We start from the raw sequence: 15,931 nt of genomic DNA, 5'->3' as shown, positions 1-15,931 counted from the left end.
AATGTCATAACTCTTTTCTCTTACTTTATATTCAGAGACAAAACAAACGCCTCAACCTACATCCTCTCTCAGCTGCAGCCTGATAAAATATTGTTGGCTTTACAAAAGAAGGGCATCAGAGATGAATCTCACATTAGCAGGGCATTTTACTGCCAGGAGAAAAACAAGTGATCTCTTTCTTACTCTAATGCGATCATGAACACATGTACCCACACACGTGCATACATGTAGACACCATCAAGCACATATGTACACACAATTATGCGTGTACACGTGTAGCTAACAGCCATGCATGCACATGCATACAGACACACACACACACAACCACCCACACACACCCTTGGAAGAAGCCAGTCACACCTCGCCCCCATAGAGTACATGTCAGTCCATCTGGGATCATTAACACCATGTTAATGAATATAGGGTTGGGGCCAGGAGCATGTGAGGAGAGGATACAGAGAGGATGCAGAAAGAGAGAGAGAGATAAAGAGGACAGAGGGTGGAAGGTTGGAGGAGGATAATGGATTCGCTCCTAACAAATGCACTGCCCGAGGTACTTGTGGCGAGGACAGGGAGGCAGGGATGAGAAAAGATTGAAAGTGAGGGGATGGGGCAAGCAGCGAGAGGAGAACTGGACCACACCAAGACGCATGAAGCAGGAACAGAAAGGGAGCAATAGGGTATAAAAAAGGAGTAAAGGGAGAGAGAGAGATGCTCGAGAGCTGGTGAATGTAAAAAAGGAAACAAGAAAAAGCAAAGCAATCAGGGAGAGATGTACTCGGTACATTCTGGCCAGGGACGGATGAGGGCTCCGTGGAAATAACTGAACAGATGAACAGAAGAAAGGAGAGGAAGGAATGACAGCAGAGACAACAGATGAGCCGAGAGAACAGGCAGGGAGACAGACAAGCAGAAACAGTATAACAAATGATGGTGGAGGCAACATGAGCTTAGCAGCGTGGTTAAATATTTCACTGGGACTTGTTTGTGCTTTTGTGTGTGTGTCTGTGACAGTCCCTGGGAGACAGAACGGAGGACAAAGCAGCTTGGAGAGACGGAACGAGTGAAGTGTGCCTGTTGACTGGGCAAGTTAATGATTTCTCTGATCTGAATAGTGAGACAGTGTTAGTCCATGAGTGAGGGAGGTGTCTAATTTACCCCCAACTGACACACATATGCAACACTGTTTTAGTTTGTTTGTATCTACTATGTTTAATATGTCTACTCTTTTTTTATACCCGGTTAACTCATGTACTGCAAATCTGGAAACACTGCAGCCTCCAATGGCGATTTTCCAGAGGATGTTCAAAGAAGAAGTACCAAGACCCACTTTTTGCCCCCCCGTTGGGCTAAATCCAGACACATGGAGCGCTATTAAGCAAAAGCGTGTCTCCCTGTGTTTGCACACGGGACCACCTGTATGCTGATGAATGGGTGTGAATGGAGGCCGGGAGAAATGCCTTTGTGGTGCCAGGGAAGGAGCAGCTTGTCGGAGTGTGCCGCTATGAGCCAGAGGGCCAAGGGCCCACAGGGGGGCAGGGGGATAAAGGGACAGAGGGCAGCGGGGGTGACAAGCTGTCCATGTGTAGATGAAACAATGCCAAGTGTTAACAAGCCAAAGCTAGCAGTAATGACAGAGGTTGGGTGAACAAAAGGCAAGTATTTGAAATGCAATCTGCGATTAACCAGAGTCAATACGGAGCATATTTCAGTGGTTTAGCCTCTTTAAGCCCCTTTATATCCTATTCATTGTATCATAATGTTGATCATTCCTTTGACCTTTTCTTTCCAACGCCTGCTGTAGCAGCTCTCTGTGGGAGAGGTTAGGGCAGACGAGCACAAATGGCAAATCAGCAGCTGAGCCAGAGGCTTGAGGGCATGATGTGCAATGACGCGATAAAGTCAGGCCAAAAAAAGAAGGCAGATACACGATCAACAGGATAACATTTAATTTCTCCTAATTCAATAGAGAGAAATGACGGGGATCAGAGCCCTCCTACACATTTTAAAAACTCCACCTGTTTGAAACCTGTGCCAGCACATGCCTGTGTTTGGGCAGATGTGTTCGAACACTTGCATTTTCTCCATCATCCATGTTTTTTTTCTTGTTATGTTTGGTGTGTGGCTGACGCCCAGTGTTTCCATCCATCTTTTCTCCTTTCGTCACTGTGTTCTTTTCAGTTTCACTCCACCTTGTTTTGGTTTCTGATTTATTCTCTCCCGTCTATATTAAGTACTCCTGCCCCATATTTGTGTGAAGAAAACCCCTGTAAATCCTGAGACAGAGATCCCTGACCAGCCCTGATCCCTGCCTGGGGCCGACAGTACATGGGATGAGATTGGAGAGGAAGAAGTTGACTATAGAAGCAGGGCTAAAAAATTTAATAGGCCGAGGGGATTCAAGTCTTCTTTCGAATGGCTCTCTCCCACATACCCTTAACTCCTCTTATCAAAACATTTATTCTATCTGGGCTGATACTCTCCCTTTGACACCATCTGTTTTTGTTTTATGGAGCTCATCACTCCTCAAAATTCTCCTATGTCCCCCCAATAAAAAAATTCCTGTGCATTTGGTTGAGTGTAGAAAAAGTAGAATCATATGTTCCCAGGTAGTGAAGAACCACTGCTTTCTTTTACTTAATTACATTAGTTGTGTAATGTGGGGATTCCACAGCTTGTTGAACAACTTGCAGCAGAGACTGTGACGCCCAGAGACAATTCCCTGGAAATAAACAAGCCTGCTTCCGTTTTGCTGAAAGGTTTGTATGGCTGTCAGGTCTTCCCCCGACTTCCTTTAATCCACTTTTAGAACTGTCGAGCTTTCCATCGTCTCAAACACGTTTTCTGCAAGTTGCTTTTTTGAGCCATCCCGTTTCCTCCGCTTTACTATGATTCACAGAAACACATGGTCTTCCCTGTCTGTGTGTGTGTGTGTGTGTCTGTGGGAGGATTGAATCTAACTCTGTGAGTCGTCTGTGGTTTCTACTGGCAACACCACGGCCTGCAGATAAGACCTACATTTTTGTGTACATGTTGGTCTGTGTGTTTGTGTACATGCATGTGTGATAGGAGATAGATAGATAGATAGATTTCTCAGCCATTCGACTCTTGGCTGCAGCAGCAGAGAGGAGTGTGTGTGTGTGTGTGTGTGTGTGTGTGTGTGTGTAACTGGGTATAGGTGGTTTATTGTGTGAGTATTATGATATATGCCAACCTGTGATTGTCACTGTGTTTCATTTCCACCATAATCCCTCAGATGGGATCAATCCTACCGATCCTATGTGTGTGTGTGGTTTCTAAATGTATGTCCTGCTCTTGCTACACCTTTGGTCATGTGTTAGATAAACGCATCGTGAGGACGTCCCATGTATGAGCAGCAGAAGTGTGCTGGCAGCGAGGGACACTTTGACAGTCTGCCTGGGTATTGTGTGCAAGTGCGAGCGGTGGATCCTGTTGCCGGTCATGTGAAGCCAGTGAATCACTGGCTAGTTTAGAAGCTGCTGCAATGGTATTTGCATTTCAGTCATTCCGTAGAGGAAATCAATATATGTATTTGTATAGAGCAGTTTCTGATGCCAGGAGAGCTAAGTGAAAGAAGGTGAACGTTACAGGAATAGCTTGTAGAGGGAATTCTCTACAGGTTTTGCTTAAGGACAATTTATCATTAGCTCTTATTCTTAATTATTCATTATTTTTTGAGTTGCCAGCTTGTCCCTGTTATTCTTTATCACACATCACATCACTTCCTCAGTCTTCCTTCTAATTTTTTCTTCAATTTTGGGGCAACATCATAAAATGGAAAATAACCCACAGTCGTGATTAACCCCCCTGTGCCTACGCCATGAGTGTGTGCATGAGATCCTCTCAGAATGCTGCGACGTGTGTGTGCTTGCCACGCCAGAGCCTGAGGACAGTCAGACAGACACTCAGTTGGTCTGCACACATGCACACACAGTGCCCCCCCTTCTGTCTCCCTGCAGGTCTGGAGCTCTGAACGAGGTTGGGCTCCATCCCTGCCCGAGGGAAGCCCTCCTCTGCTGGGACCACAGTCCTGACACCCTGTGGTCTGGACTTTATCCACCCCATCTGTGAGGTTGAGTCCTGAAGGTATCTGTCTGGGAAGTTGGCTCAACAGAGACTACGAGATTAGACCAGCTGATAAAGCAATAATAGTTTATCTGACAAAACGGTATCAGTGCACTCAGCGTGCCTATAGGCAACAACAACCTGCATGAACACACACACTTCTCTGCAGAGGGTCCTCAAATACAACTAGTGGGACAAAATAGAGACAAATGCGGTTCAGTATAGGTTTTATAAACAGTAGTAGAGCTGCAACATGTTCACAGTCCACATTCTGTAATTTAGCACAAAACAAACGCACTGCATTACATTGCATAACAACTCAGCACAATACAATGAATTGCAACATACAGTGTGTCACAAAACAATGCAACATGTCCCAGCAGCAACATGTTACATAAAACACAATACCAACAACAACAACAGAGACCAACATGTAGGACAATGGAGGCAGGAAATCACTAGAATTTTAAGCTAAATTATCATTTAACACTACTTTAAATGTAATTTACAGGGAATTACTGAACATTTTATTAAACTATTAACATTTATATTCATTCAGTTTGATAGTGTACATACAAAGCATATACAAGTAACAGTGTTATATATTAAACAAGCAGTTTTTGTAAGGAAATATTCTCAATACTTTTTTTCATCCTTTTTTAACATTTGAATGGTTTGGATGTAATTTTCATCCAAACTCCTTATATCACTTTTATTTATGTTTACATTTGACTAAGCCTGCTGACACCTGAATTCGAGAATATTACATATTAACTCATACTGCTTTTTAATGTGTTATATTTACGTTTTCACTTTTAGTTCTTTACAGCTTTTTATCTTATCGCCCCAATATTACGCTTAGACCCGTATTTGTTTCTGACGCTCATACATTGATCAGCATGTGTAGTGGTGAGCTTGTTTTTGTGTTTCTCTGTATTACTGTTGTAAAGCGCGAGCAGCTGGAGCGCGCGTCTCCTGTGGCGGGCGGGGTATGCAGATTGCCTCGCTGCTATTGGTTGGTTCCACTTTGGGGGGTGGGGTTACTGCCTAACAAAGTACACAAGTAGCGCCTCAGTGGATCAGTCAGGACTTGAACAGCGTTGTGTGACGTCCACCGAGTAGAATTGCATTTGTTGCCATAGCAGAAGCGTAGAATCCACGTTTGGTTTCCGTGCGCGTATTTACGCATCCACACCTTCAGCAACAGAACCTGTTTACCGGCTGAACTTGTTGTCGGTTCCTACGGAGAAGAGAAGCGATGGATTTGGCGTGTGTGGTGTGTTTGGTGCTGTGCGTCGGCGCCTGGTTCGCCTCTGCGGAGAGACACAGCGTCTATTGGAACAGCACAAATCCCAAGTAAGTGCCGACCCTTGCTTTTACGCACTGATGTATCCCTGTGTATTTGTGTACCTGCAGCAGGCAGCGTACGTAATGTGTGTGTGTAGGTGAATAGAGTGAAGCAAACACTGCTCTCACTGTGGCTGAGTTTTTCCTGGTGCGTCCAGAGGCGAGTGGATCCAATTTTCCTCATGTTAAGTTCTCCTTCTAAAGTGCGAATTGTCCCTGTGTGGCCCTGAGGCTGCTCACGGTCTTAATCGGCTTAATTAAGCTTTTTGTTTTAATTCATGAGACAATTAAAAGGTTCATGTGACGGTTGAAACCAACAGGAGTGTGTTTGGAGTCGGAGCACAGAGCAGCAGGAGGCAGTAAAAGCAGACGAGATTGGGAGCGAATGCCCAGACAGATGGACAGATTCACCACTATATTTAACCGCAACGCATAGACACAGACATACTGTAGTAGAAAATAGACTGACGAGTATGAACTTGGCCAGTGAGGCTGTCTGCACCTGTGTGTGTACAGTGTGTATACTGTGTGTGTGTACTGTGTGAGTGTGTGTGTGTGTCATCAAAAAGTGTATTAAAGGTGATGACTCTCAGCAGAATAATTTCATTATCACTTTCATATAGCTGCTAGATCCAAGTCAGTGTGTTGAAGTGGTTTTTCATTAGAAGGGGGGAGAATATTGATAGTGTGTGTGAGTCAAATAAGAGAGGCGCTTATTGCTGTGTGTTTTGTTTTGAGGTCAGAAATGTAATGCTATCCGACCACTCAGTTGGATCGATGGAGCTTGACAGACGCGCAATAACGCAGCGCGATTTATTGAGCTTTTAGCGTGGAGCGAGTGATCCCGGCGCTTGAAGGACAGTATGATTTTATAACGAGGCTGAAACACAAGGACCCGCGTCCTCGCTCTTCTGCTGCTCAAAGAGATCGATTAAACCCCAACACCGAGACTGAAAAAAAGGAGCAAAAGCCATTATGGCCCTTTAGTCTTGTCTTGATTACATTACTGGCTCTCTAATTGCCCTTTAACAATGACAATAGAGGGCTTAAAAAGACCCCCTGTAACAAGGCAAACAATTGTCCTGATAATTGGATAAGGGGTCTCATGGAAAGTTCTGTTCATAATGAGCAGTGCTTATGTCATAGGTTAGTCCATGTGTGACTCAGCGACCTGGGTTGGGTTCACCTGAGTTTTACACCTGAGTCACTACAGACAGAGGGAGGGGGAACTCTATAGTCCAGGTGAGACGGAAGGGAGAGGAGGCTTCACAGAAGGAAACAGTGAAACCAGAGTGTTTCTGGTCAAGCCTGGGTGAAAAAAGAGGGAACAGGAGCTTTAGGTTTGAGCTCTATAGAAAAGACGGATAAGCACAAAAAGAAAGCAGAGAGGTGGAGAGAGAGAGAGGGAGGGAGAACTGGGGTGGTCTGATACAAAGTCAGGTCTTAAAGTCTGCTGACTGTAATCCAGTCCCTGGACAGTTTCTGCTGTTGAATAGAAGTGTTTAACGAGAAGTAAAATCATATTAATATAGCTATATAAGACTAATCCCTTCACCATGAAACATTCACACATAACAAACATGTGAATTAATGTTTTCTGTAGAGGCTTTTTCACTTCCATCTCTGATACAGCAACTCATATCTTCTATTGCTTTTTAATTCTCTGTCATTTAAACACCCTGACACACTCTGAGGGATATGAGGAAAAACTGAAATTTCTAAGGGGGGGGGGGGGGGGGGGGGGGGGGTGAAGGCGGTGGCCCCCTGGTAGACTATTTAATGTTTTTCCACACTTTACAGTTTAATCGCTGTTACTCTTATAATCCCTTCCTCCCAACCCCCCCTCTCCCTCTCCCTCTTCACTTGTCCATTCTCCATCATCTCTCTCTCCACCTGCCCCCGAAACCATCCCCGGTGATCAATCAGTCACCTGCTCGGAGGATTACACGGATCTATCAGAGGCCTTTGGTGGCAGATGACTGTGGATAATTGATTTTAATTGATTTGTGGTGTGATTGTGGCGAGCAGTGATTAGTCTTAAGGTGCAGGACAGTGAGCAGATGGCAGCAGTCTGTTCGTTCACATAGGGAGTGAGTGTGTGTGTGTGTGTGTGTGTATGTGTGTGTATGTGTGTGTGTGTGTGTGTTGTATATGTGGGTGTTCAGTAACTGGACAGGTATTTATTCTATGTTTTAAATCAGAGTAAGAGTGTGTGTTGTGTGTGCATGTATGTGGGTGATTAATAACCTAATAATTCTGGCACATTTCACATCACAAGTGTGTCTGTGTGTGTGTGTGTGTTTTTCAACATGACAGGTGGAGAGGTGTTTTTCTCAGTCTGGTCTGGTCTTGTCATTTTAACTACATGTCTCTGCCTGTGTCCTCTCAATGAGTGTGTGTGTGTGTGTGTGTTTACGAGAGAGAGAGTTTAAACTTGTGCTGCCCTTTATCAGCTTTTAAGTGGAAAGGCTTTTTATTTTTGTTGTGGACTTAGAGTACGTGATTGTGTGCTCGTGCCTCGATGTCAGAGTCCAACAGGGAGTGGCTGTTACCGTAGGTAGTCAAACCGAGACGCGATAAATGTGTGACTCACACTTCCCTACACTGGGGGGCGAGAGGGAGGACTTGGATGTTAATATTAGTTACAGCCAGCATTCCACCCCACTGTTACTATACTCAACTCTGTCAGCTGTGTGTGTGTATTTGTATCTCCGAACCTGTCTCCTCCTCCTCTCTCCATCTTCACTCCTTTCCCTCTGGCTCTCCTCCCAGTCCCGACCGCTGACCCAGAGCCCCTCCACCTCTTTACCAACTGATTCAAGCACATTCAACATCTATTCTTTTCTGCACAGATATTGATGTTAACACTCTACTCCACTGACTCTTTTCTCTTTGTTATCTCTGTGTTATTTATCTGCTGTCACCCATCCCAGATAACCTCTTCATGCTCCCAGTATCTGTACAAATATCTTTATCAGGAGTTTGGTGTAACGTAATATTATGTTTATCTCAGTCTGTGTCTGGCTCTGTCTGCCTCTTGCTCTTATTAAGGCGGGGGGGCCTGCCTGGACACGTATGCGTGGCCTAAAGGATGAGTTTAGGGTGAGATTAAGTTTGATGCCACCCCCTTCTTCAATTCATACATTTTATAAATGTTGTTTCCTCTCTTTGTCTCATTTTCCACTCATGTTTTTTGTACGTATTCCCTTTACCTCATTCCATCTGGTTGTAATCTCACACACACAAACACACAAACACACACACACACACACATACATACATACTAATATAGATTATAGAAGGTCCCTAATCTGACAATTTGACCCATAGACAGAAAACCATAATCCTACTGGCTTAATTGTACATATATTTATGCGTCTGTGATCCTATGATGTAACTGTCAGTTCCATCACATTATGTTCTCTGGTGTGTGTGTGTGTGTGTGTGTGTGTGTGTGTGTGTGTGTGTGTGTGTGTGTGTGTGTGTGTGTGTGTGTGTGTGTGTGTGTGTGTGTGTGTGTGTGTGTGTGTGTGTGTGTGTGTGTGTGTGTGTGTGTGTGTGTGTGTGTGTGTAACTGGGTATAGGTGGGTTACTGTGTGAGTGATTATGATATATGTCAACCTGTGATTGTCACAGTGTTCCATTTCCACCGTAATCCCTCAGATGGGATCAATCCTACCGATCCTATCAGAACAATCAATTACGAGCACTGCAGGATATCTCTGTTCATCTTCCTTGAATCCTGTCCTTCAATATATGAACAGATTTTGTGTTTATTCCCTGCTGATGTAACTGTCCTCTTACCTAACATACATATGAGGATGCACCTTCGCGCAGCACTTGGGGAACTTTTACTGCAGTTTATAAACCACAGTCTACACTTTATATCTGTGTTTCAGCTCTGTAGACATCCTCCTCCCTCATCACAGTATCCATGTACCCCTGTTTTCTCTCTGCTCTTCCTCTCGCTTCCTTATCTGTGGTCCAGACTTCCTCCCTCCTTCCCTCCCCTCTCTCCACTAGTCCCCCCTCGTTTCTCACAGACCTTCCTCTGTTTTTTCGCACCAGTAGTTTTCCACCGGCGGAGGACAGAAACCTCTCAGGCCCGGCTCTGCTAACACTAGGGGCCTACGTTATCATAGTATGTGTGGGCAAGCAAGCATGCATGTGTGAGTGTGTGAGTGTGCGTGCATATGCGTACAGTGCTCATTCATAGCATTTCAGGCATACTTTGGCATTGCTGTCCCACAGCCCAGCATCGCCCCCTAAAGGGCAGAATTAACAGCAGGTGGACTTCTGCTCTACTGCCAGGACATGTTTTTTTTTACATCTGTTAATCAAATTTATTCCAAATAAAAACTTTTAACATTCTATTTAAATTCTTTCTGAACTTTTCCCCCCTCTATCAGTTAGACGGACATACACAGGCGCACAGATTAACTCCCCCCAACATATTAAACCCTCTATTCATCGCAGACATAATGGGAGGCTACGAAACGGGGCACGGGGTGAAAAGATTTTTGGGGCTGGAGAGAAGGAGGGGCCCCGGGTGCAGGGTGAGAGAAGGGTGAACTAGAGAAAGGGATTTGTGTTGAGAAATTAGCCCTGGATGGAGAGCTCTGGTATATTATGTCAGTGTTAAGAGACATGGCAAAATAGAGGAGTGCGATAAGGGGGATGGGCTGATTTTGGAGGAATAAAGAAGAGGCAGACGGAGGGAGGAGAGAGTGGACAGTGATGGATGGATGGAGGGAGGGGACAAGATTGGCATTGAATAAGTGAGGAACGAAAGCGTTGATGGTTTTTAAAGCATTCATCCTGCAAGGTCCAAAGGGATTCTCAACGTCTTAACTATAACATGAGAGAGTGCACGTACACATGTATCCACACACACTTGTTAGACACTTGAACCTGCAGACTTGAGAATGGTTTTCTCATTGTACCACAACAAGCTATAGAGGAAGAATGGAAGTTGAATATCACGGAAGCTAATAAGGAACACGGAGGCTTTTCAGGTTGCAAATTAGATTGGCTTTTATGAAGAATCCCACTAGTGAGCCGCTAAATGCATTAGAGCTACTGACAACTCATCGGCTTGAAAGTAGGTGTGAATCTGCCGTACCACAGGAAATTAATAGGGTACTGAGTGTGTGTGTGAAGCTGTGACTGGAAATCTGATGAGCGCGCCTTGTTAGAACACACAGTAAAACATCCAAACCGCAGCCCCCCCGTCGTGACATTCCAGCATGTGCACACTTACTACTGATTACCTGCAGAGCAAATGGTGGTGGTGGTGGGGTGCATCTGTTCAGTGTGTCAGTGGTGCTGACTCGCTGTGTGTGTGTGTGTGTGTGTGTGTGTGTGTAACAAATATGTGCAGCGCTGACTAAGATGGTAGTGTGTGTGAGAAGTTACGACTCTGAACTCCGACCCCTTGACCTGGCTGCCAGTTTGAAAACGCTCCCAGGAGATGGAGTGAAGGACAGAGTTCCTATGTCAGTTGTTTGACTGAAGCCAGTGTGAGCTCAGGGGACAAATGGAGGAACAACAGGGCTGTCAGGGAGAGTGAGGGGGGAAAGGGAAAAGGGATGCGAGGAAAAAAAGAAAAGGAGAAGTGCAAGGACAATGGTTAGACTTCAAAGTTCCAGTGAGGAGAGCTAAGTGTTGAACAAACCACCTACTGTCATGTCCACCAAGACTACAACTATTGTACTTGTTAGGGCCCTCACACACACACATACACATGTTACCCACTGACGCAAAAGCTAGAGTAGCTCCGTAGTGAGAAACATCCACCTTCAACCTTGGCTGTTTACCCACACCTCAGTCACATGTAAGAAATCACACAGACTCACACACACACACTCCAACACACAAGAGGCTCCAGTAGGCCTTGATAAACAGATGTGCTCTTCAGCCCGGGGCGTGAGACGCCCTCAATAAGGGTCTTCAGAGAATCCCTCTCCCATGAAAACATGCACATACACACAGAGATAAACCAACACACGGGGAAGAGGAGGAAGCTGCGTGGAAAGTAGGTTTGTAGCAAACTTACACACCTGGCTCTCAGTCTCACATACAACACAACTATCACATCAGCGCGACTCTCACTCTCCTGAGAACTGCCAGTCGGAGGAGAGGCGAGACGCAGAGGAGTCTCCAGCATTTGGGAGCTTTGATGAGTGAAGATTTAAAGGTAGATAGTGTGAGGAGGAGGAGACGTTTGTGGGGTTGCACTTAAACTCCGACCGAGTCCAAAATGGGGCTCGATTTTTCCTTCTTACTTTACTGTTGGTCAATATATAAGCAAAACACACATGCAAGCATAAATAAACGTGGGCAGTCATATGAGCACACTCATTACACACATCCACAGCAGTCAGGGCAGTGAAAGCTCCACAGGGGGTAAGGTACAGGGGTTGAAGGGGTCCTGTAGCCTCCAGCCATTCTGTCTTTGGGGAGGGAAGGGGTATAATTACACCCCCATTCATTCCTCCTCCCGTCCTTTTCTACAGAACACAGTGGCCCCAGACCCCTAACAGCTTTTAATTAGCCAGACCAATGGAGGGCAGGAGAAGGAGGAGGTGAAGAGAAGGATAAAAAGGGAGGAGGGGGGGGGCTGTTCTTAAACGTGTGAGACATGAATGAAATTAGCAACAGAATCTGTTATTGGTAGCTTCTGACAAGCCTGTTTTTTGTCATGCCGAGGGCGGACTGGGCCACTAACAAGGACATGGGGTGTCTGATGCCATACAATTTAAAACTACTCTTTAAATCAGAGGGAACCACTAGAGATCCTCGAGCGATTTGTTTTCTCTGACTCTGTTATTACTGGTTCTGCTCAAAGAAAACACAGCAAGAGGAACAAGGGGAAAGTAGAGATTATTTTTAGCCAATTAGTTTGCAACAGATGTTTCTTTTTTACTTTGAATGAAACACTTAGCCGAGCAAACACACACACACGCACACACATGAATACACACAAGCAAAGGCATGCACACCTACATAGGAGTGTGCACACACTGTCAAAGAAGCTTTTCTTAGAGAGAGCAGCGAGTGGAGGATGGTGATCGGCCTATTAGCCCTGGATAACAAGTGTAGAGTTGTGCTCAGCTAACAAAGCGTGTTTTGACAAGCAGGTTAGCGCTAAATGACACACACACACACACAGGCAGGAAGGAGGGGTCAGAGGCCCACATTTGGAGCCAGTGTGTCTGTGACTTGACCAGGGGGTCCGAACAGAGGCCACAACAACAGGAGCCACAACATGCTTTGATGCCGGGCTCACACGCACACATACAAACACATACACTTGCAGCACACATTAACAATGGCTGACACAGGAGGTGTTTTGCTGTCACTTTCACTGTCTACACAACACTCTCGCACCCAAACACAAGCAGTCATTCGGTTCAACCAAGGCTTTTTTTTTTACCCCTTTAAGGATGTTATGGGCGTTGCACAAAAATAAAAAATATGTGTTCACCTCCCAGTTCTTGGCCGAGCTCCCAGGATGTCAGCCAGCCGTGCATCACATGATGACAGCCTCACCTGCATCGTGCCTACGAAACATAGTTGTATGGTGAGAATAGAATTTTAGAGGGTTAGAGTTCATTCATTGCTTTAAACAAATCCTCTCCCTGCTCAGTCGTAGCTATTTATTAACAGTAAGTAAAAGTTCTACTTGAGAAAAACCCCTGAATCCAGCTTCTGTGTTCTCACTGTGCAACATTACCACAAATGTGCATCCATGCAGCAGGACTGTACCTGATTTATCATTATTTTTCACCATCTCTGCTTCATTGGGACACAGGGGGGCAACAAGGGTGGGAAGTGAGAGAAGAGGAGACAGGAAGGCTGAAAAAGAGCCATAAAACTAAATGAAGGGTAAAGATGAAAAGAGAGAAAGAGAGCGACAGTCTGGCTGTCTCCACCCACTGCGTCTCTGTGAGAAATTGAGAGACAGAGATGCAGATAGAGACGGCAAATTAGAGAAATTACAGTTTTGCAGTCACAACTAGAAGAAACAAGAAAGAAGAGACAGCTTTAAAAGACTTGGCAGAAAGAGTCACTGAGTTGTACAGACAGAAAAGTGGATGTTTGGAAGAAGTGAAGAGATGTGGTTTAGGCTCGGGGGGTTGCTGCTTTCATTTTCAATGTTTTCTGCCTGTAAGCAGGTGAGAAGTGATCTTCTGCTAAAGGCTAAATTGTTCGGAGAGAGAGATGATTTGTGAGTGGGATGGTGGGAGTGGCTGTAGAAGATCCCGGGTGTGTTCTCTTATCCAAAAACAAAAGTGAACAAGTCCGACCTGCTAATTCTGTCTCAGTGGCGAGTTTGCACAAGCACACATGCCTTGTTTGTCTGAGTCAATCTGTTTTCTGTTGCTGCACGTGTCAGTTCGTGATTAGCCCTCATTATTATTCCCTGTATTCTCCATGAGCCCGGGCGTGTGTTGTACACGTGTGCAAAGAAACAGACGATATCTGCCCATGTAATTCATGTGTTATGTGAATTAAAAAACGTTTCCATGCTGAATGAGGACATCTGTCACTAACCACCTCTCTCTTCCTGTCTCCCTGCAGCTTCCTGTGGGATGAGTACACGGTGGAAGTGCGCATCAATGACTATTTGGACATTGTCTGCCCGCACTACGCCCACGGTGAGGTGTCATCGCATGCAGCTGAGCGCTATGTTCTGTACATGGTGGAGAAGGAGGACTACGATGTGTGCAAACCTCACTCCTTTGACCAGCTCCGTTGGGAGTGCTCACGGCCCTTCGCTCCCCACGCGCCTGAGAAATTCTCTGAGAAGTTCCAGCGCTTCACGCCCTTCACCCTGGGCAAGGAGTTCAGACAGGGAGAGAGCTACTATTATATCTGTAAGTATCAATAATCATGTACCACTGGCATTTGATCTGCCTGTTGTGCTTCAGTGGTTTCTGGTATTCAAACATTTCCCTTTCTCTGACCTTCTCCAGCCAAGCCAATGCATCACCACGGCCAAGACTGTCTGAGGCTGCGAGTGGATGTAGCCGGAAACAAAGGCACTGGGAAATCTCACATCGACAAATCCAAGGTGGAGGAGGTGGGGAAAAGTTTGGATGGAGGAAAAGTGAAGTTTCCTGCCGCCGGAGGAGTGCACAACCCCTCGAACCGGCTCCCAGCAGGTGAGGATTCTCATATAAAATACCAGACAGATGCAAAATAGTCACAGCAGGGCCGAGTCTCAGACGAGCTCAGCTGGGTGAGTTCTGAAACTGAATCTCACCTCCCTTTTCTCTCCTCAGATGACCCTGCTGTGATCGAGCCAAACGTCCAGAGGAGCGTCGGCAGTTCAAGCGCGCAGCTGGTTTCCCTCTCGCTCCTCTTCACCATGATCCCAGTCTTATTAGTCCTGATGCTACACTAAGCTGAGCATAACAGAGACTATACCACCAATGCAGGTCATTGGGACCACGGACACTCAGAGATTTCTTTTTTATACAGATTTTTTTATACAAGCATGGACAAAGCTTTCAGTGTGTGTGTGTGTGTGTGTGAGAGTGTGTTTGATGTGTTGGTTTGTGTGCATGTGGAACGTGGATCGTTCCAAAGAAGAAGACCTCAAAGACGTTTCTTTTTTTCTTACTTTATTACGAGGATGGAATTCTCATTAATGACCATTTCAGATCATCTTCAGTCATTATGGACAAAATGGATCAACACACTTGAATAACGCGGATCAAAGTTGGATTGAAAACCAGAGGAACACATTATTGTCATTATTGTGTTTTCAGATCTTCACACCGTTGGTACAGCTGTGCTTGTATAACTGGTCTCAAACTGCCAATAATGTCATTTCTTTCCTCTTCATGTAGAGAAAATATTGATCATGTATTGGAAATGTTATACAGTACATTATGTAGTATTTGTTTTTTTGTCATGTAGCACTCAGCTCCCTGTTGTATCCCTGTAAGCAAACAGGTTTCACAGTTTAGCACAAAAAGTGTCTGACGCACATTTTTCACAAGTAAACAAATCGATGACTTGTGTCCAAACTAGAAGTTCTCAGACAACATTTTACACATTGCACTCAATATGAAGTAAATGGTTTATGTATTTCACACAAAATGCATCAGAATTCATTAGGGTTTCATTAAGTGGTTGTGAGCCGCTGATCCAGAAACCAGATCAAATCTTAAACGATAGCAGGATTGTCAGGGAGCTGAGCCTCTTCAGTACTCAATGGTTCTTCACTCGTTTCTGCTGTCTCAACAGTATCATGGTATGGTACCCTGGCTAATGTTTGCAGATGTGATTCACATGCACATTCAAGTCAAACCTCAAACTGAAGGGACTTCCGACCTTTTTTCTTTTACAGTTGTTTTATTGTGTCATTTTGTAAATGTCTATATGTAAATTTGTACATAGATAAAACTTTAAGAAACTGTTTTAAGATGTTAAAAAAATCTTTAGTGAAATAAAAATAATTGTGATGTAATAAAAAATATATCTCTGA

At 44.9% G+C, this 15,931-nt stretch overlaps 1 protein-coding gene across 1 annotated transcript; it reads left to right on the top strand.

Annotated features, from left to right (window-relative positions):
* The first annotated feature begins 5,166 nt into the window (after positions 1–5,166).
* efna1b (ephrin-A1b) lies at positions 5,167–15,931 on the top strand. Its single transcript, XM_020092550.2, has 4 exons — positions 5,167–5,442; positions 14,017–14,312; positions 14,412–14,600; positions 14,721–15,931. Exons 1-4 carry the CDS (start codon positions 5,345–5,347, stop codon positions 14,840–14,842), a joined length of 705 nt encoding a protein of 234 aa, XP_019948109.1. The 5' UTR covers positions 5,167–5,344; the 3' UTR covers positions 14,843–15,931.

This window comes from Paralichthys olivaceus, chromosome 13, assembly GCF_024713975.1.
Source record: "Paralichthys olivaceus isolate ysfri-2021 chromosome 13, ASM2471397v2, whole genome shotgun sequence".
NCBI lineage: Eukaryota > Metazoa > Chordata > Actinopteri > Pleuronectiformes > Paralichthyidae > Paralichthys > Paralichthys olivaceus.
Note: the sequence above shows the minus strand (reverse complement) of the source record. Positions and strands in the feature narration are given on the sequence as shown.

Coding starts and splice junctions, on each gene's coding strand:
- efna1b (XM_020092550.2), top strand. CDS start 5,345: ATGGATTTGGCGTGTGTGGTGTGTTTGGTGCTGTGCGTCGGCGCCTGG. Junction 5,443..14,016: donor TGGAACAGCACAAATCCCAA/GTAAGTGCCGAC, acceptor GTCTCCCTGCAG/CTTCCTGTGGGATGAGTACA. Junction 14,601..14,720: donor CTCGAACCGGCTCCCAGCAG/GTGAGGATTCTC, acceptor TTCTCTCCTCAG/ATGACCCTGCTGTGATCGAG.